At 47.6% G+C, this 20,791-nt stretch overlaps 1 protein-coding gene across 2 annotated transcripts; it reads left to right on the top strand.

Moving 5' to 3' along the window:
* The first annotated feature begins 2,976 nt into the window (after positions 1 to 2,976).
* Positions 2,977 to 18,956, top strand: SALL2 (spalt like transcription factor 2). 2 transcript variants are annotated; one of them, XM_009427439.4, is made up of 3 exons: positions 2,977 to 3,142; positions 14,384 to 17,205; positions 17,794 to 18,956. In XM_009427439.4, the coding sequence occupies exons 1-3, from the start codon at positions 3,070 to 3,072 to the stop codon at positions 18,028 to 18,030; spliced, it is 3,132 nt and encodes a 1,043-aa protein (XP_009425714.2). In that variant the 5' UTR covers positions 2,977 to 3,069; the 3' UTR covers positions 18,031 to 18,956. The 2 variants fall into 2 exon arrangements, with proteins under 2 accessions (XP_009425714.2, XP_009425715.2); XM_009427440.5 differs by lacking the exon at positions 2,977 to 3,142 and adding an exon at positions 13,651 to 13,977.
* The last annotated feature ends 1,835 nt before the right edge of the window (positions 18,957 to 20,791 follow it).

Genomic DNA, 20,791 nt, shown 5'->3' with positions numbered 1-20,791 from the left:
CTTAACAATGCTGTAAACGATTCCTGAAGATAGATAAATTATTAGACCAACATCCAATAGGGAAGCCAAAATGAGAAATGTTGATAAAATTAGAAAATATCATAAGAATCAACCACAAATCCAGAAAAAAGAGCCCATCTTCACCACCAGTTCCCCCAATCCAGAATATTACACACCCCTCCCCTCCCAACCACCCTAGAGCCTCTCTAGCTCTGGCTCTCATATATGGGAAGAAACTGGGGGTGGGGTGCCAAGATAAGTCCCTTCTTCCTATCGTTTATTATCTCCCATGCTCTCGAGTCCCTCTTCAGCTTCTTGGGAATGTAAGCCCTGAGTTTACAAGGTCAAAAGACCACGGAACATTTCCCAAAAATTAGATTACAAATTGAAAAAAGAAAAGTGGTGTTGTTATTTTTAATATTCTCTTCTAGTATGAAGTTTGAGTGTCTCTCTTCTATTTCTCTGTCTCCTTTCATTCTCTTGCTCTTTTTCTCTCCCTCCCTTCTTTTCCCTCTATCCCTCTCCTTCCCCTCCCCTCTCCACTTCACCACACACAGAAACCCCTTTTCAAAGGGGCTTTTTTCCAACTCAGTGAAGTAAAGTCTTTGCCCCTTTGTGGGGAAGGCTCATTAACATTCCCACAGCAGCATCTCTTCAAGGATTTTACTTTTGTAACTCTGTGGGGAGGTCAAGAGGCCACAGTGGAGAGGTAAAAGGAAAAAAAATGGTAAACTGGGGAGGGCGGAAGAAAGAAGAGGAGGGGAAAGAGTCCTTCCTTTCACAATGAGACCCACAAGAAGGAGGGGGAAAAATAGGAAAAGATGAAGACAGCCAAGATTCAGGAAAAAAGACAAATGTGGACCCTGAAATCTGCTCCCTTGGAGATTTCAGACTCCTGAGAAAAGCAGAAAGCTATTTTCCTTCTCTCCTTTCCTTTCCTGGAAGGAAATAAATGATGGAAACAGTGGTGTGAGAGGATGACAGGACTCGGTCTATTCCATGGAGGAATCAGAAGCTTTCCTAGGCTCAGTACCCCCATTTCTCCTACAATGGTCTAGTAATAAATAATGGCACCTGTCTACCACAGGGGAGTTAATAGGATGAATTACATAATGTCAGCAACAAGAGTCCCAAGGGTAGACTTGAGAAAGCCACCCAGGGCCCTGACACCAAAGGACTGGAAAAAAAAATGGAGTTTCAGTGAACTCCAAAGCAAAGATGAGAGCATTTTCCAAAACTCTTCAGATGTAATGTGGATACCTGCTTCAATTATCACTGGCCGCACCCCCTGCCATCTGCTGTCTCCCTTTTCCTTTCTTAGTATTGCCAAACTAGCTTGAAATTGTGTAAGGGAAGAAATGCAAAAACCTTCAAATTTGCACCCAAACCTGTGAGTGAGCTTTCTTTTGCTTTTCTCTGAAGATAAAGCCATCAGAGATTTACATTACTAACCCTAAAAGGGGAAAATACTTCCCACTTTTCCAACTGATGGTGTTTCAGATGCTATCTCAGCCGGAAGAATAAAACAGAAATCATGCTAAAAGAAAGGGGCCCAGGCATTATTGCCAGAAGACAGGGCATATCCAGAATATTCTATGCCCAGTAGCTCAGTAGTACTCAAATATAGGTAGGAACATCACAGCCAGAAGTTAAAAATAAATGAATCACCCTCGGTGTACAGGCTAAGCAGGAGATACCTGGTTGTTGCCAAACAGTGTATTGTGGAGATGGAGGGATTCCTTTTTATTTATTTATTTATTTTTTTTTTGAGACAGAGTCTTGCTCTGTCACACAGGCTGGACTGCAATGGCGCAATCTCGGCTCACTGCCACCGCTGCCTCCCAGGTTCAAGTGATTCTCCTGCCTCAGCCTTTGGAGTAGTTGGGATTACAGGTGCCCACCACTACGCCCAGCTAATTTTTGTATTTTTAGTAGAGACGGGGTTTCAACATGTTGGTCAGGCTGGTCTCGAACTCCTGACCTCAGGTGATCCGCCCGCCTTGGCCTCCCAAAGTGCTGGGATTACAAGCATGAGCCACCGTGCTCAGCCTAATTTTTGTGGTTTTAGTAGAGATGGGGTTTCACCATGTTGGCCAGGATGGTCTCCAGCTCTTGACCTCATGATCCGCCCACCTTAGCCTCCCAAAGTGCTGGGATTACAGGTGTGAGCCACCGTGCCCAGACATTGCTATTTTAAATGAGATTCCCTGAGATCAATCACTTTTGTTTTTCATGATAGCAGTTTGGTGGCATATTGTGTCTTTACTGATATAGAGGAAACAATGTTAGGCTACTGTCAGATGCACCTGGATTCCAGGCCTGTGTCTGATACATCACAGCTGTGCAACTTTGGAGAAGTTACTTAACCTCACTGGGCCTTTTGATTCATCTATAAAGGGACTCGGCTATAAATAGGAGTAGTAAAGCCTACTGTGTTCATCTCAGAGTTATAACATTCAAAACACGTTATAAATGAAAATATTCTATAAATTATAAAGAGCTATACATATATTACTCATAATCAGGACATATCAGAAGGTTCTTATTTCAGTTTATACCCTAAAAGCAGCTACATTATTAGAGGGGCATAGAAATATGACAGAACCAAAAAGCACAGTGAAGATCTTGGAAGAAGAGTTAGAAAAACAAGCCAGGGACAGTTTCTGAACAGACAGCACAGGGAGAGGCCCAGGGCCCTTGCAGGGAGGAGAGGGTTAAATCCTTTCCTCTGCAGTACAAAAGAAAAGAGTGTGCGGAAAGATTAGGATTTTTGCTTTTACAATGGGAGCTGCAGAAGCGTAGGGAAGAAGCTGAAGAAAAAAAGGGGGCGTCTCCCCTTTAAAGACTTGCAAAGATTGAGAGAGAAAGAGAGAGAGTCAAGAACAGAGAATCAGAGAGAGAGAGAGAGTCTGTCTGTCTCTGGGAAAGAAGAACATCTCTGCTTCACAGTGATTTGCGCTGGGGGAGAGGCATCAATTGGCTTCGGACCCAAGGGGGAGACGAGACCAGGTCACCCTGGTTAAGACCAAGTGAGCGTTGCCCCTCCCTCTCCCAACTCTCTACCCGGGAATGTCTCGGCGAAAGCAGCGGAAACCCCAACAGTTAATCTCGGACTGCGAAGGTCCCAGCGCGTCTGAGAACGGTGGGTGCCTGGGGAGGGGTGGGGGCCCCTAAGTCCAAGCCTGTGTGGGTCAGGCCAGGGCAAGGGGAGGGCACACGGGCCATGGGCGAAACCAGGCGGGGGCGGACTTGGTCACTGGGGGTTTGAAGGAGTTGAGATGCAGGGAGTAGGAGATGACCTGCGCTGGGGAGAAGCCCCGCTTGTTACTTGGGATTGATTCTGTTTGTGTTTTCCTTGTTTTTCTCTGGATGAAATGGAGTTTTCAAACTGGCTCTGTCTCCCCACCCAAGAGTTTTCTCCTCAGGTCTCCCTTTGCTCACTGGTCTTTGTGCCGTTGCTAAGTAACGTCCTCAGACCTGAAGACCGTCTCTTAGGGGTGGGATTTTCCCCCCTTTTCTTTCTGGAGAGTTGGGTTGCAAGAGAATGAATTGGATAAACGTGAAGGCTCCCCTGAGGGAGACGAGAAAAAAGTTTCTCATTGTTGGGCTGAACTGAGAGCCGATCAGAGCTCCCAGAGGGAGAGAGCTAAGGTCGGTCAGAATGCAGCCTGGTTTGGGGTGTGTATGCGTGTCACCTGGAGGACAGCTGAAGGCTAGGTCTGGATGAGGGGCTTAGGTTTGTGCTTCAAGGAAAGCAAAGCAAAAAAAAAAAAAAAAAAAAAAGGAAGAAGTGCAAGAAAATACACCTGTTACTACATGCATATCATTTTATGAGGATACCGTGTTTTTGAAGCAACAGGTGTCCCTTATGAGGGGGAAAAATTGTATGTATTCTTGTAACATTCCGTTAAGTGACAGGCAGACAGTAGAGCAAGCAGGGAATTGAAGAGTGAAATTGCTCAGAGTCTGAGAGACAGAAGCAAAATCAGGACAAAAACTTCAATTTCCTAATGCTCAGGGCTGGCTGGTGGTGCTCACTCCACTAAACCTGGGTTTTAAAAACTTGCCTGATTGTGAGTACATCTGAGCCAGGGTGTGGGAATCTATATATTTTGCAAGTGTCCAGGTAATTCTTAGGATCAAAGAAGTTTTGGACATACTTGTCAGTGGTATGGCTCCATATGTGCAGACTGAAAGTCTGGAAGTCCTGGCTCCAGACAGGCATACAGTTTAGCATACAGTTGATACACCCAACAGTATAGTATAGGATTAAGCACAAGGGTTCTGAAACCAGGCTTTTAGACAAATCCCAGCTCCACCACTTGGTTAGCTATGTGACCTTGGCTGGTTTATTTTGCCTCTCTATGCTTCAGTTTCCTCATCTGTGAAATAAAGATGTGTATACTAGCTACCTCATTAGGTTGTTGTGAAAATCTAAATGAGTTAATATGTGTAAATCCCTTGGAAAAATACCTAGCATAAATAAGTGCTTAATATATGTAGTAAAGTACCCAGCATAAATAAGTGCTTAATATGTGTGAATATCGTTATTATCATTATATGTGAATGCAGTGACACTGCCTGCAAGTGCTGTAGTATGACCAAAACTCAGGAACCTCTTGGCAAACGTCAGCATTTCTTTTTTTTTCTTTTCTTTTTTTTGAGAGAGAGTCTCACTCTGTCGCCCAGGCTGGAGTGCAGTGGTGCAATCTTGGCTCACTGCCCGCTCCACCTCCCAGGTTCACGCCATTCTCCTGCCTCAGCCTCCCGAGTAGCTGGGACTATAGGCGCCCGCCACCACGCCCGGCTAATTTTTTGTATTTTTAGTAGAGACGGGGTTTCACCGTGTTAGCCAGGATGGTCTGGATCTCCTGACCTCGTAATCCGCCCGCCTTGGCCTCCCAAAGTGCTGGGATTACAGGCGTGAGCCACCGCGCCCGGCCATCAGCATTTCTTTATGAGACGTGTCATGAAAAGCTCTAAGAGACTGTATTGGTGGCGATTAAAATTATAGATTAAACTTGCCTTTCCACCTGTTAAAAAACAAAAACTTGAGGTCAAATCAGCGCTCCATGTGCTACAAAATAACCTTAACAGACATGTTTTGGGCAGAACGCATCCTCCCCGAAACACTGCTTTTCTGGGATCCTACTGTGCCCATAGTTAGAGGTTCTATGGTGATGGCATCCTTCCCTCCTGAGACACATTAGCCTTTCTTAATGCTGCTATAGGCCGGATGTTTCCTGCTTGTGCTCTACAGGAGACTTCCCCTAGAGCCTCAACTCCTCCCCAGAGTTGCCTCACAGTTCTGCTCTCCTGCTGGTTTGATTGTGGAACTATGCTGAACACCCCTCCAAACCCCCAAGAAGCATTCTCTCCTCTTTTTCCTACTTCTCCCATCTGCTCACCCATTCCCCATATCGTAGCTGAGGAAAAATCTTCTGTGAGGGAGTCAAAAGCTATCTTTAGCGGCTGTCTTGAATGGATTTTCAAGCCCTTTAAGATATAGCTTCCACCTGGGGGCGTGGTAATGCTGCTACAAAGCCATCCCCATAGAAACAGTAAAGGTTTAAACCCAATGGCATCAACAAATTTTTGATGAAAATTTGCCTTTGAGCTATGAAAGGCAGAAACAAATGTAAGGAGCAAGGAAGCAGTAGCACCCTCTGTTAAGATCTACTGTAAGAAAGCCTAAGGATTTTCTCATCAGAATTCCCCTGGAGTGAAAGATCCTAGGCTACTTATGATCTGGATGTCATTGGGCCTCATCTGCAAAATGAGGTGGCTCTATTTGATCATATCTAAAATTCCTCCTGGATCTTATAAGCTTATAATATATAAATTTCACATTTTCTGGTTTTCTTTTAAATTAATAAATTTTCTTAATCATGAATGGGGCAGCATCCATTCTGCAAAACAGAATGAGAGCTCTCCTTTTCCCTAATTTTTTATAGACAGGGTTTCTATTCACTTATGTGATCTTCAGGCATCTGACTTCCTTCTACCCCAGAGCATGCTCCACAGTTAGGGAGGAAGGGCTCTTATTTAGGGGCACATGTATCCTTTGGTGTACCTGTGAAATTATGGATATCATCATGAGTATCAGAAGACATTTAGTCAGTAGTCTAGGGTGCCAGTAATGTTTCCAGGAGTCTTTTGCCTTCTTTTAAGCAATATGTGCCATATACAACATGCAAATGCTGAGCCTTTGTTACATATTTTAAAAGCCAAAATTCTGCAGTGACCTAAGACATCACCAAGAAACAGTCTGAAAAATCTGTTTTCCAGCCGTTTTTGCTCAGCTTCCCTAACCAGAGCATCAAAACCTAACAGAATAGTTATTGCATATAAGTGATGGGCAGGAAATACTCTATTCACTTAAAAACTCTAGAGAGGAAAAAAAAAAACCGTCTCTCTCCCCTACAGAGTCTAGAAATCTGGATTAGAGAACACAAAGGATGTGACTGGGGGAAAAATGCAAACCAGTACATCTGGGAAATAAAGGAAACGATCAGAAACCCAGATATTTAGTGAGAAGGAGAAACCAGGACAGCAGCCAAACAGATCTAAAGGGAGAGAGGGGAGTACTTTAGATGGAAGTTGGCAGACAGCAAGAACAGCAAGAGGGGAAAGAAGGCAAAGGTAGAGTTTTGGGGGCTCTGTTTACATTTGGAAGTAGAGAGCCTCATCTCTCAGGTTATTGATCCCTGGGCCACTCAACCTAGGTATTCCCAGATCAGAAAAAACACATTTTGGAATAGAGAGTATCTCAGTCCTGGTGTTACAGAGTACTAGATAAGAAAACAGAAAACTTGGTTTTCAATCTAGTGTGGACCTTGAAGCTATGTGACCTTGGGCACATGTGACCTTTCTTACCCCAGGGCTTCATTCAGCTTTTGACATTCAAATAATAACTAACACCCATGGCTAATATTTGTGGAGCATTCAGGTACTGTGCTAGGCCCTTTTTGCATTTCCTCTTTTTCCTCCCAACTCCGTTATTATTATTTTTTATTTATTTATTTATTTTATTTTTATTATTTTGAGATGGAGTCTCGCTCTGTCGCCCAGGCTGGAGTGCAGTGGTGCAATCTTGGCTCACTGCAAGCTCCGCCTCCCGGGTTCACGCCATTCTCCTGCCTCAGCCTCCCAAGTAGCTGGGACTACAGGCGCCCGCCACCACGCCTGGCTAATTTTTTATATTTTTAGTAGAGACATGGTTTCACTGTGTTAGCCAGGATGGTCTCGATCTCCTGACTTCGTGATCCGCCCACTTTGGCCTCCCAAAGTGCTGGGATTACAGGCGTGAGCCACCGTGCCCAGCCCCAACTCCCTTATTATTACAAAAAAAATTTTTTTCTTTTTTTGAGACCAAGTCCTACTCTGTTGCCCAGGCTGGAGTGCAGTGGCACGTCTCGGCTCAGTGAAACCTCCACCTCCAGGGTTCAAGAGATTCTCCTTCCTCAGCCTCCTGAACAGCTGGGATTACAGGTGCATGCCACCACACCTGGCTAAAATTTTTTTATTGTAGTAAAATATGTGTAATAAAATTTACCATTTTAACCATTTTTAAGTGTACAATTCAGTGGCATTAAGTACATTCACTATGTTATGTAACCATTACTGCTGTTTCAATATCTTTTTCATCATCAAACAGAAACTCTGTAACCGTTAAACAATAAATCCCCATTCTCCCATTCCCTCAGCCCCTGTTAGCCTCTACTCTGCTTTCTGTATGTGTGAACTTGCCAAATTTCATATTAATGGACTCATATAATGTTTGGGTACCTCATACTAATGGAATCATACAATATTTGTCCTTTTGTGTCTGCTTTATTGCACTTAGTATGTTTTCTCTTTTTTTCTCAATTAAAGTCAAATTTGTCTGAAAGCATAATGTTTACAAAGTTCATTCATGTTGTAGCATGTATCAGAATTTCCTTCCTTTGTATGGCAGTACCCTCATTTTAAAGAAGAGAAATCAGCCGGGCACAGCAGCTCACGCCTGTAATCTCAGCACTTTGGGAGGCTGAGGTGGGCAAATCACTTGAGGTCAGGAGTTCAAGACCAGCTTGGCCAACAAGGTGAAACCTCGTCTCTACTAAAAATACAAAAATTAGCTGGGTGTGATGGTGCACACCTGTAATCCCAGCTACTTGGGAGGCTGAGGCAGGAAAATCGTTTGAACCCAGGAGGCGGAGATTGCAGTGAGCCGAGATCACGCCATTGCACTCCAGCCTGGGCGACCATTGCACTCCAGCCTGGGCAACAGAGCGAGACTCCGTCTCAAAAAAAAAAAAAAAAAAAAAAAAAAAGCTGGCCAGGTGCGGTGGCTTGTGCCTGTAATCCAGCACTTTGGGAGGCCGAGGTGGGCAGATCACCTGAGGTTGGGAGTTCGAGACCAGCCTGAGCAATATGAAGAAACCCCGTCTCTACTAAAAAAATACAAAATTAGCCGGGCGTGGTGGCACATGCCTGTAATCCCAGCTACTAGGGTGGGTGAGGCAGGAGAATCGCTTGAACCTGGGAGGCGGAGGTTGCGGTGAGCTAAGATCGCACCATTGCACTCCAGCCTGGGCAACAAGAGTGAAACTCTGTCCCAAAAAAAAATAAGAAAACAAACTCTGGGAGAGATTAAGAAATTTTCCCAAGATCACAAAGGTTAGAATGTTCTAGAGCTGGGACTTTAACTCAGGTCTGAATCACTGTGCACAATGACAATGAGAGTGTCAAATCTCTAAAGTCCCAGCTCCAAAATGGTATGAATTCCATGTTAAGTGTTGAGTCCTTTGAAGTCAAAGAAATTTTCATTAAAAGAACATTCTTATGTTTGATCTAAGATATTCCTGTTCTGGAAACAGATATCTTTTTCTCACTTAGCACCAGGTGTACCAATCATTGTGCCTGTTAGTCTACTGTGTTACATAGGCCATAGTTACATTAGTAGGTCTGGGTTGCAAAGGATTATTATGTGTCTACATTTAGGAAAGAGGAGTAAGGAGGAGAAGATGAGATATTTCCCTAAGAAGTAGTCAGTAGCAATAGTTACAGAATCAATTCATAATTATGGAAGCTACCAATTAGCATTGTTCAGTGTCAATAATAAGTAAGTGGGCCAGAGGCAGTGGCTTACATCTGTACTCTCAGCACTTTGTGGGGACAAGGCAGGAGGATCCCTTGAGCCCAGGTATTCCAGACAGCCTGGGCAACATAGTGAAACCTCATCTCTACAGAAAAAAATATTTTAATTAGCTGGGCATGATTGTGCATGCCTGTAGTCCCAGCTATTCAGGAAGCTGAGGTGAGAGGATCACCTAAGCCTGGGAGGTAGAGTCTGCAGTGAGCTATGATTGTGCCACTGCACTCCAGCCTTAATGGGTGGATAATGCTTGAACTCTGTAGAACAAAGCCTTTCACCTTACAATTAGAAATATGGTGGCCGGGCACGATGGCTCACGCCTGTAATCCCAACACTTTGGGAGGCCGAGGTTGGCGGATCACCTGAGGTCGGGAGTTTGAGACCAGCCTGACCCACATGGAGAAACCCCATCTCTACTAAAAATACAAAATTAGTCAGGCTTGGTGGCACATGCCTATAATCCCAGCTACTTGGGAAGGCTGAGGCAGGAGAATCGCTTGAACCTGGGAGGTGGAGGTTGCGGTGAGCCGAGATCATGCCATTGCACTCCAGCCTGGGCAATGAGAGCAAAACTCCGTCTCAAAAAAAAAAAAAGAAAAGAAAAAAAAGAAATATGGCTCAAATATCAATTAAAAAAGAAAAAAAATATGCTTCAAGATACCCATACCTGGGAAAGAAATGCAATCACTTAAACTTACAGTAAGGTGTAAATTATATCAAATTCTATTCATGGAAGCAGATTTTTCACTGGGAAAGGATACAAGGAAGTTAATGTGTGGTTGTGGGCACTGTAGGGAGGGGACCTGATGGGAAGATTTAGCATTGAGAGTTCATTTTGTCTGTGTCCCAACTGTGGCCAAGTTTAGCTCAGGTAAGATTTGTGAGGAGCAGGGTGGAAGGTATGATGGAAAGGGCAGTCCTCCATGTGGGTCTCATCATTGTGTCACCATCTTTGTATTCTCATTGGAATCACCTGAGGAGCTTTATCAAACTAATGCCTGGATCCTATCCTCAGGGATTATGAATTAATTAGCCTGGGATGTGGCCTGGACATAGGGATTTTTTTTAAGTTTGGTTGGTTGGTTGCTTTTGCAGAGATGGGGGTCTCACTATGTTATGCAGGCTGGTCTCAAATTCCTGGCCTCAAGCAATCCTCCTGCCTTGGCCTCCAAAAGTGCTAGGATTATAGGCATGAGCTACCCACTGTGCTTAAACTTTCTTTTCTCTCTTTTTTTTTTCTTCTTTTTTTTTTGAGATTTTGAGATGGAGTCTCAAACCCTTGAGCTCAAGTGATCCTCCCGCCTCAGCCTCCAGAGTAGCTGGGACTACAAGGAACAGACCACTGCACCTAAACATACAAATTTTAAAACTCTCTTCTGGTAATCCTAATGGGCAGCAAAATTTGAAAACCGCTGTTCAAATGTATCACCCTGCTACATACAACCCACCTATTTTTCTCTTTGTTCTCCCGAACAGTTCTCTCTGAAGCCTAAAGAAGCAATCTGATGGGACACTAGATTTAGAAGGGAAGCCACCTGGTTTCCCTTTTCTTTGTCATTTCAGCTCTCTATAAGTTTAAACAAGCTTGTCCAGGTCTTAGTCCCACCCCGGACTTCACATTTGACCGGAGATAGCTTACCTCACCTTATCTGCTATCTAGGGACACCATTACCAGTTTCGGTTATTCCTGCATTTGTGACTTCATTCATGTTTGTGTAAGAATCCTGCCCCCCTTTTCAGGATGTGCAGTGAGTGCAAAGTACTGAGAAATGGAGGGTTCCTCTTACAGGTGGCTGTTGATCCAGTCACCTTTCACCAGGGACTAAATTTACCTTAAAGAAGAGCTTAGATCAAATTACGCATCAGAAAGCACATTTCATTAATTGCAAGAAAGGGGACAGTGTTTCCCAGGAGAAGATGAAAAGAAAAGGATTTCTTTTCTTGTCAGAAGACTTGACAAAACAGCAACTGGATATCAAATGTTCAATGCTAATTAACAAATGCTCAGTAGAAAGCCTCCATCTGATTCCCTCTCCCTGACTAAGGCCAGGGAGCAAATGGCAGGTAGAAGCCACACAGGGCCCTTTCTCTAGCATTAGGGAAGCCATACAATGTTGATGTGCTTGAGAAAGCATTGGACAGGAGTCAAAATTCTGAATGCTTGCTTCACTGAATTACTGTGTGAACTTGGAAAAGTCACTTAACCTCTCCAAGCTTCAGTTTCCTTATCTGTAAAAATAAACCACATTGCACAAAACTGTGACTTGCCATAAACTGAAATAGAACCCCCCTCCCTCATTTGTAAGTCCAGGCCTGGAAACACAGAACCCGTCGATTTCAGAATTATGACTCACAATGCTAAGAGCCTTATTATCTGAAGTTTCAAAACATAATTCAGTAAACTGTTTTAAGTTTAAAAACACAGGCAAAATTTATGTTGAGAAGTAAAGTGGATGTTACTAATATTTTAAATAGATCGTTTCAGCTCCCCCACCCACTGCAATAAGACTTCCTACCTTTGAAATATGCCGCTGATATTAGCCAATATCTTACCTCAGAAATTAATAAGATTAACAAACAACATGGAAAACAGATCTAATTTTAGTATATGTGTATTTAAGGTTACTTCGATTATTTTGCTACTGACAATGTAAATTATCTCATTGATAAAATTCAGGACTCCCCAAACTTTAAAAATCTCACATGTACATATTAATTTTTTTAGACTTTTTTTTTTTTTTTTGAGACGGAGTTTCACTCTTGTTGCCCAGGCTGGAGTGCAATGCCACGATCTCAGCTCCCTGCAACCTCCACCTCCTGGGTTCAAGCCATTCTCCTGGCTCAGCCGTCCCAGTAGCTGTGATTAAAGGCGTGTACCACCATGCCCAGCTAATTTTTGTATTTTTAGTAGAGACAGGGTTTCAACATGTTGGCCATGCTGGTCTGGAACTTCTGACCTCTTGATCTGCCCACCTCCCAAAGTGCTGGGATTACAGTGAGCCACCGCGCCTGGCTTTTTTTTTTTTTTTTTTTTTTTTTTTTAAGTAATGGGGCCTCACTATGTTGCCGAAGCGGGAGGGCAGTGGTTATTCACAGGTGTGATCACAGCTCACTGCAGCCTCAAACTCCTGGACTAAAGCAATTCTCCTGCCTCAGCCTCCCAAGTAGCTGGGGCTACAAGTGTGCACCACCATACCTGATTTACACATTAATATTGTCCAATTTTTCAATTTTTTGTCCCCACAATATTTTTCTGAGTAAGATACTGCAGCTACAATATTACCACTTTATGAAGAGGGAAACGGTGGTATAACATGGTGTGACTGACCACCATGTCTCAGTTTTATCAGTGAGGCAAGAATAGAACTGGGATTAAAACAATTTAGGTTTACTGATGCCCAGGGAAAACACAAAACCAAGGACTTGTGGTCACTTCCTGCATGTAAGAGAAAGTATTTTAGGAAGTGGGAAGCACTTTAAGACTCATTTCATGGTAAAAAAGAGAATGCCAGAATACCTGGTCCAGGAGGCATTTTATTCTTACTTATCCAGTCTGAATAGGAGGCTGCCTCTGTGATGGTGAGCAGGTGTTAGCTATTTCTAAGCGTTCAAATCAGGCTGGGGCTGAAAGGGCTTTAGACACTGAGGGCTGCCTGGTAGCTCCTACCGCATTGTTTCAAGAGGGCTCCCCTCCCCCCAGGTTAGAGCTGGGTAGGCCTCCGTAGGCCTCTGCAGGCTAGCGTCTCCCCAAACCCACTGTCTTTAATAGTGACGGTGTGAGGAATGTTGCAAGAGGAGAATAGAGGAGGAAGAGGGTACTAAATAGGAGATGGCTTATTAAATAAGCATGGACTCTATAAATTAGGTGTTGTGTAGGCTGGGCGATCTGCGGAGTAACCTGCATTCAGCTATTATTCAGGGGGAGGAGGGGCGGGGAGTGAAGGGGCTTAGTGTTCCGCAGAGAGTCCTGAAATGACTTCCTGGGAAATTCTACCTTGCAGCCGCCCACCCTGAGAAACTTCTTTTGTGGAGAGGGATGGGGGTAGGGTGGGAATGGAAGTGAGAAAGACGAGACAAAACTTCGAATATTTTGGGGTGTGTGTGCTGGTGAGGAGTGGATGTTCTGATCTCCCCCTCTTCTTCTGGCCCTCAGACCTCTGAGGAGATCAGACGACCCTCTCTGGAATCCACTTTTTCCAAGCTCAGCGGATCCTTTATCCAAAGAAAAATAAGAGAAGCCTATCGCCTTGCTCCATTGAGCAGGGCTACGTTTCCCACTGTGCCCCTAGAGCTTAGGAGGGGAGGGCGGGGGGAGGAGGGTAGGCCTGGGCAAAGGCATCTGCAGATGGGGGGAGCTGGCCAGGGACCGGGAAAGGTGGACCCCCGCAGTGCTTCACAGCACCTGTCACTGCGCCTCCGGAAACTCTCCCGAGCTCTGAGCTCCCGCCCCCACGCCCCCGCTAGCGCTCCCTTCTCCCGCCTCCTCTAGCTCCCGCCTCCCTCCCCAGCAGCTCCTCCCCATAAACTCCCCTCCTCATCAGCTCCTCCCAGATCTCCCCTCTCCCCGCTTTCTCACTCCAGCTTCTCCCCGCCTCCTCGCTCCCCTCCCCCTCCGCCGCTGCTCCCTGCCCCCGCCGCTGCCGATCTCCATCTCCGCAGTCTGGGCCGCTGGGTGCAGAGGCTGCCGCAGACCCAGCGGCCACCGCCGCCTCCCTCAATCCCAATATCCATTGTCTCCCACCCCACCTGGCCCTCCACTTCCCCCACAACCATGGCGCACGAATCCGGGAGGAGCTCTCGTCTCGGGGTGCCCTGCGGGGAGCCGGCAGAGCTCGGAGGTGCGGTAGGGTCGGTCGGGCTGGGCAGGGGTGGGGGCGGAGGGGGATGCGCAGGGGCGGCGAAGACTTTCGGTGGGCGGGAGAAAATGCATGATTCTCTGCGTAGGCCCCTGTCCCCACACCTATTCCGTGAACTCGCTTGTGGCCTGGGGAAGGGAGGGTGGCTGAGGAGGGGAGTAGCATGCTCTTGCCCCCCTCCCCTCCTCCCTCCCCACCCCCCTGCCCCATGCCGGGTTGTCTCCTGTCCACACTCATCAGGCCTGAGCTCTAGACTTCTGTATGGCCTTGATGGTGAGCTCATCTCCCCACCCCCAACTAGCGGTTACTGGCCTCCTTGTTAATTAGAGCCTCGGTATACCCAACCCAACTGCGCCACCCACGCTCTCTCTCCTTGTCTTCTCCCCAGGTGATGCTAGCGAGGAGGATCACCCCCAAGTCTGTGCCAAGTGCTGCGCACAATTCACTGACCCAACTGAATTCCTCGCCCACCAGAACGCATGTTCTACTGACCCTCCTGTAATGGTGATAATTGGGGGCCAGGAGAACCCCAACAACTCTTCGGCCTCCTCTGAACCCCGGCCTGAGGGTCACAATAATCCTCAGGTCATGGACACAGAGCATAGCAACCCCCCAGATTCTGGGTCCTCCGTGCCCACGGATCCCACCTGGGGCCCAGAGAGGAGAGGAGAGGAGTCTTCAGGGCATTTCCTGGTCGCTGCCACAGGTACAGCGGCTGGGGGAGGCGGGGGCCTGATCTTGGCCAGTCCCAAGCTGGGAGCAACCCCATTACCTCCAGAATCGACCCCTGCACCCCCTCCTCCTCCACCACCCCCTCCGCCCCCAGGGGTAGGCAGTGGCCACTTGAATATCCCCCTGATCTTGGAAGAGCTACGGGTGCTGCAGCAGCGGCAGATCCATCAGATGCAGATGACTGAGCAAATCTGCAGGCAGGTGCTGTTGCTTGGCTCCTTAGGCCAGACGGTGGGTGCCCCTGCCAGTCCCTCAGAGCTACCTGGGACAGGGACTGCCTCTGCCACCAAGCCCCTACTACCCCTCTTCAGCCCCATCAAGCCTGTCCAAACCAGCAAGACACTGGCATCTTCCTCCTCCTCCTCCTCTTCCTCTTCAGGGGCAGAAACGCCCAAGCAGGCCTTCTTCCACCTTTACCACCCACTGGGGTCACAGCATCCTTTCTCTGCTGGAGGGGTTGGGCGAAGCCACAAACCCACCCCTGCCCCTTCCCCAGCCTTGCCAGGCAGCACAGATCAGCTGATTGCCTCGCCTCATCTGGCATTCCCAAGCACCACGGGACTACTGGCAGCACAGTGTCTTGGGGCAGCCCGAGGCCTTGAGACCACTGCCTCCCCAGGGCTCCTGAAGCCAAAGAATGGAAGTGGTGAGCTGAGCTACGGAGAAGTGATGGGTCCCTTGGAGAAGCCTGGTGGAAGGCACAAATGCCGCTTCTGTGCCAAAGTATTTGGCAGTGACAGTGCCCTGCAGATCCACCTTCGTTCCCACACGGGTGAGAGGCCCTATAAGTGCAATGTCTGTGGAAACCGTTTTACCACCCGTGGCAACCTCAAAGTGCATTTCCACCGGCATCGTGAGAAGTACCCACATGTGCAGATGAACCCACACCCAGTACCAGAGCACCTAGACTATGTCATTACCAGCAGTGGCTTGCCTTATGGTATGTCCGTGCCACCAGAGAAGGCCGAGGAGGAGGCAGCCACTCCAGGTGGAGGGGTTGAGCGCAAGCCTCTGGTGGCCTCCACAACAGCACTCAGTGCCACAGAGAGCCTGACTCTGCTCTCCACCAGTGCAGGCACAGCCACGGCTCCAGGACTCCCTGCTTTCAATAAGTTTGTGCTCATGAAAGCAGTGGAACCCAAGAATAAAGCTGATGAAAACACCCCCCCAGGGAGTGAGGGCTCAGCCATCAGTGGAGTGGCAGAAAGTAGCACGGCAACTCGCATGCAACTAAGTAAGTTGGTGACTTCACTACCAAGCTGGGCACTGCTTACCAACCACTTCAAGTCCACTGGCAGCTTCCCCTTCCCCTATGTGCTAGAGCCCTTGGGGGCCTCACCCTCTGAGACATCAAAGCTGCAGCAACTGGTAGAAAAGATTGACCGGCAAGGAGCTGTGGCAGTGACCTCAACTGCCTCAGGAGCCCCCACCACCTCTGCCCCTGCACCTTCATCCTCAGCCTCTTCTGGACCTAACCAGTGTGTCATCTGTCTCCGGGTGCTTAGCTGTCCTCGGGCCCTACGCCTTCATTATGGCCAACATGGAGGTGAGAGGCCCTTCAAATGCAAAGTGTGTGGCAGAGCCTTCTCCACCAGGGGTAATCTGCGTGCACATTTCGTGGGCCACAAGGCCAGTCCAGCTGCCCGGGCACAGAATTCCTGCCCCATCTGCCAGAAGAAGTTCACCAATGCTGTCACTCTGCAGCAGCATGTCCGGATGCACCTGGGGGGCCAGATCCCCAACGGTGGTACTGCACTCCCTGAAGGTGGAGGAGCTGCTCAGGAGAATGGCTCCGAGCAATCTACAGTCTCCGGGGCAGGGAGTTTCCCCCAGCAGCAGTCCCAGCAGCCATCACCGGAAGAGGAGTTGTCTGAGGAGGAGGAAGAGGAGGATGAGGAAGAAGAGGAAGATGTGACTGATGAAGATTCCCTGGCAGGGAGAGGCTCAGAGAGTGGAGGTGAGAAGGCAATATCAGTGAGAGGTGATTCAGAAGAGGCATCTGGGGCAGAGGAGGAGGTGGGGACAGTGGCGGCAGCAGCCACAGCTGGGAAGGAGATGGACAGTAATGAGAAAACTACTCAACAGTCTTCTTTGCCACCACCACCACCACCTGACAGCCTGGATCAGCCTCAGCCAATGGAGCAGGGAAGCAGTGATGTTTTAGGAGGCAAGGAAGAGGGGGGCAAACTGGAGAGAAGCTCAAGTCCGGCATCAGCACTCACCCCAGAAGGGGAAGGCACCAGCGTGACCTTGGTAGAGGAGCTGAGCCTGCAGGAGGCAATGAGAAAGGAGCCAGGAGAGAGCAGCAGCAGAAAGGCCTGCGAAGTGTGTGGCCAGGCCTTTCCCTCCCAGGCAGCTCTGGAGGAGCATCAGAAGACCCACCCCAAGGAGGGGCCGCTCTTCACTTGTGTTTTCTGCAGGCAGGGCTTTCTTGAGCGGGCTACCCTCAAGAAGCATATGCTACTGGCACACCACCAGGTACAGCCCTTTGCCCCCCATGGCCCTCAGAATATTGCTGCTCTTTCTCTAGTCCCTGGCTGTTCGCCTTCCATCACCTCCACAGGGCTCTCCCCCTTTCCCCGAAAAGATGACCCCACGATCCCATGAGCCTGTTTTTCTGTACCTGCTGCTCTTTGTCCCACAGAGCAGAAACAGCTTCACAAAAGGACCTCCCAGAGTTATGAGCCCTGATTTTGTCTTTTTCTCTAAGTTCTTAACATGTTATGTCCCTAGTGGCTTTTCTCTAGTCCCTGAGCTTGGAAATTACTGTGCTTACAAGGGGATGGCCCCCTAAGGAATTTTTCTTCCCTCCTCATTCTTTGTACCTGAGGAAAATAGATTCTCTGCAGCTTTCTCAAGGGGAACCCTCTCCAGCTTCCCTGGTGTGACCCTTCTTCCCCCTCCTCTTTCCTCTCCCTTTCCCTTTGGTAGGTGCACCTGAGCACCTACATTTGGAATTGCAGCCTAGCCAAAAAGGGCTGGCAGCTGTCTCTGGAGGGCCCAGTGCCACTCCTCTGGGGTGACCTTTCTGCTCAGCTGGTGGGTATGGGTCCCCTATCTTTCTAGAACCAGTATGTGGCATTCCTGTCAAGTGGCCTGCCCATGAAGCCCTGGAATTCCAGCTCCACCTCCACTACCACTCCAAGCCTGGCCCCACCAGTGCTGTTTGGCCTAGGAACTGTGGCTGGGAAGGTGCCTCCAACAATGGGATCCAGGGAAGCCAAGGAGAAGACAGCCCCCCTCCTATTTCAGCCTCCTGCACCCAAGGCAGTGCCTGAGAAGCCCATCATAGACAAGAAGTAGCAAACTGTACATTCCTTCTCCCTCCCCCTGCTCCAGAAGGTGCCGGTACTGAAGATGCTCCAGTAATTGGTGACCCAACCCTAGGAAGTAGGGAGAAATGAAGGAAGGGCATAGGAAAATTTTCCCAGTAAATCCCCTGATGGTCACATTAAGGTAAAGGTGTTGGCTAGTCAGTGTGCCAAGACCTCTCCAGCTTCTCATTCATGATGACCTCTCAAAGTTGGGAAACAAGCTGATTTCTTGCCAAGAGGTCTCCCAGGAGGTATTTGGGAAATGTGAAGTTCGTATCTTTAAGGAGCATTTTTGGTCAGCATGGTTGATGAACTAATGATGAGAGAGTTAAGGAATGTTGCTAGAACATAGGGCTTGCTGGTACCTATGTGACTAAGAAAGGGACATGATGTAAGGGAAAAGGCCTCAAATTCTTGTGAATGTGGACATTCTCGTTAATATTCTTTTGGGCTAATAGTGACATAGTGTGCAGAGGTGTACCAGGGATCATGGGGGATTTCCTAGCACTAGTATGCTTCTAGTTTTAGATAACTCCCTCCTTTATTCCCTGGCCCCTTGTATTTTCCTTATCTCCCTCTTTCAAGACCCCTACCCATTTTGCCTATCCGTAGGCTGGGGCTTGTGTCTTTGTCATTGTCTGGTTCTTAAGAGTCCCAGACTTTGGGAGACCAGCTCCAGGTGGCGTCCTCCCTGCCTCTCCGTCTTGTAATGAGTTGTAGTATTTACTCTTAACATAGGATCATTTGGAACAGGAGTTCTGAGGAGGAGAGAGTGAGGGTTTTGCTATTGACTGACTTGAACGATGGCTTCTCCTCAAGCTGTAGGCTCCAGAGCTTCCTAACCTAGTAAAATGTCAAGAACAGACGGGAGATATTAGTGTCTTTCCCTCTATCATTAAAGGTGTTTTAACCAAATATTTATGTGTTTCTCCTTATTTCATGATTACATAGCCAGCTGGGGTGTGATATGGGCATTCCCCAACATTGAGATTCCCTTCCCACCTACATCTCCTGCCAAAGCTGAACATATGGTGTTGAAATATTTACTTTATTCAGCCTTGTCCTAAGACAACCTTCAGTTAATGTAACTTCTCTGTGGAAATTGTTCCCTGTGGAGTTTGTATTTCCAAAAGGTAGGCATTTGCCCACTGTGTCTAGTCATTGTCTAGATTTTCTCTACCTAGAACCTTCCACCACCAGGCTTTTCTGTGGGTTTTGTTTGGAGGTTGGAAACTGTTTCTTTTCAGTCTTTCTCAAACCACAGATCAGCCTTCTGACATCAGCGAATCTGTAGAACCAAGGTGAATTAAACTTTATGATCCTTGAGATCTGATGTCATAATCAGAAAGAAAAAAATGTAATTCAACCCTAATAATTTCTACCAACAAGACAAAGGAGGATTCTTATCATTAGGAATTCAGAGGAAGCACATAGGGGTGGGGTCAAATAAAACACATATATTTTTTTTTTCCCTGTCACAATGGCTCACGTCTGTAACTTCAACAGTTTGGGAGGTCAAGACAGGCCTATAGCTTGAGCCCAGGAGTTTGAGACCAGCCTGGGCAACATGGCAAAACACTGCCTCTTCCAAAAATACAAAAAATTAGCTGGATGTGGTGGTGCACACCTATGGTCCCAGCTAATCAGGAGTCTGAGGTGGGAGGATTACCTGAGTCCGAGGAGACTGATTTGTAAGATTATAATATCATTGGCTCAGTGCTAAAGGGATGGAACTGGTAAAATGATTTGCCCAAAGTCACTCAGTGGCAAAGTTGGATTAAGAACCCAGGTAGGGCCAGCCACAGTGATTCACGCCTATAATACCAGCACTTTGGAAGGCCAACGAGGGTGGGATTGCTGGAGCCCAGGAGTTCAAGACACGCCTGGAAAACAAAGTGAGACCCTGTCTCTGCAAAAAATAATTAGCTGGCGGGGCACGGTGGCTCACGCCAGTAATCCCTGCACTTTGGGAGGCTGAAGCGGGTGGATCACCTGAGGTCAGGAGTTCGAGACCAGCCTGGCCAACATGATGAAGCCCCGTCTCCACTAAAAATACAAAAAATTAGCTGGGCATGGTGGTGCACGCCTGTAATCCCAGCTATTCGGGAGGCTGAGGCAGGAGAATTGCTTGAACCCAGGAGGCAGAGGTTGCCGAGAGCCAAGATCATGCCACTGCACTCCAGCCTAGGCAACAAGAGTAAAACTCTGTCTCAAAAAATATAATAATTAGCTGAGCATGGTGGCAAGCGCCTGTAGTCCCAGCTACTCAAGAGGCTGAAGTGGGAGATGAAGGCTGCAATGAGCTATGATAGCACCACTGCACTCCAGCCTGGGTGACAGAGTGAGACCCTGTCTCAAACAAAAATAGAACCCAGGTAGGCAGAATCCCAGTCATTGCACTATTTTCACTGATCAGAGATGGCACTTGCTCCCTGCTACATCATTTAAGACTCTGGATGTGAGGCTGCCTGTAAGAAGGGAAAGAGGTGAGTAAACCTATTCCTTGTTGGGGGGTGTGGGGGAACAGAGTCTTAACTCTGTCACCAAGGCTGGGGTACAGTGGTGCAATCACAGCTCACTGCAGCCTCAACTTCACAGGCTCAGATGATTCTCCCATCTCAGCCTCCAGGGAGCTGAGACTATAGGTGTGCCCCACCACACCTGGCTAATTTTTTGTATTTTCCGTAGACACAAGGTTTCACCATGTTGGCCAGGCTGGTCTCCAACTCCTGGGCTCAAGTGATCTGCTG

The sequence above is a fragment of the Pan troglodytes genome, chromosome 15 (assembly GCF_028858775.2).
Source record: "Pan troglodytes isolate AG18354 chromosome 15, NHGRI_mPanTro3-v2.0_pri, whole genome shotgun sequence".
In the NCBI taxonomy this organism is placed as follows: domain Eukaryota; kingdom Metazoa; phylum Chordata; class Mammalia; order Primates; family Hominidae; genus Pan; species Pan troglodytes.
The sequence above is the reverse complement of the archived record's forward strand: the minus strand, read 5'-3'. Positions and strand labels throughout refer to the sequence as shown.

Bases quoted from the DNA above. Each gene is read 5' to 3' on its own strand.
- SALL2 (XM_009427439.4), top strand. From the start codon at position 3,070: ATGTCTCGGCGAAAGCAGCGGAAACCCCAACAGTTAATCTCGGACTGC. The intron at 3,143-14,383 runs GTGGGTGCCTGG...TCTTCTCCCCAG, and splicing joins TCCCAGCGCGTCTGAGAACG to GTGATGCTAGCGAGGAGGAT. The intron at 17,206-17,793 runs GTACAGCCCTTT...CTATCTTTCTAG, and splicing joins TGCTACTGGCACACCACCAG to AACCAGTATGTGGCATTCCT.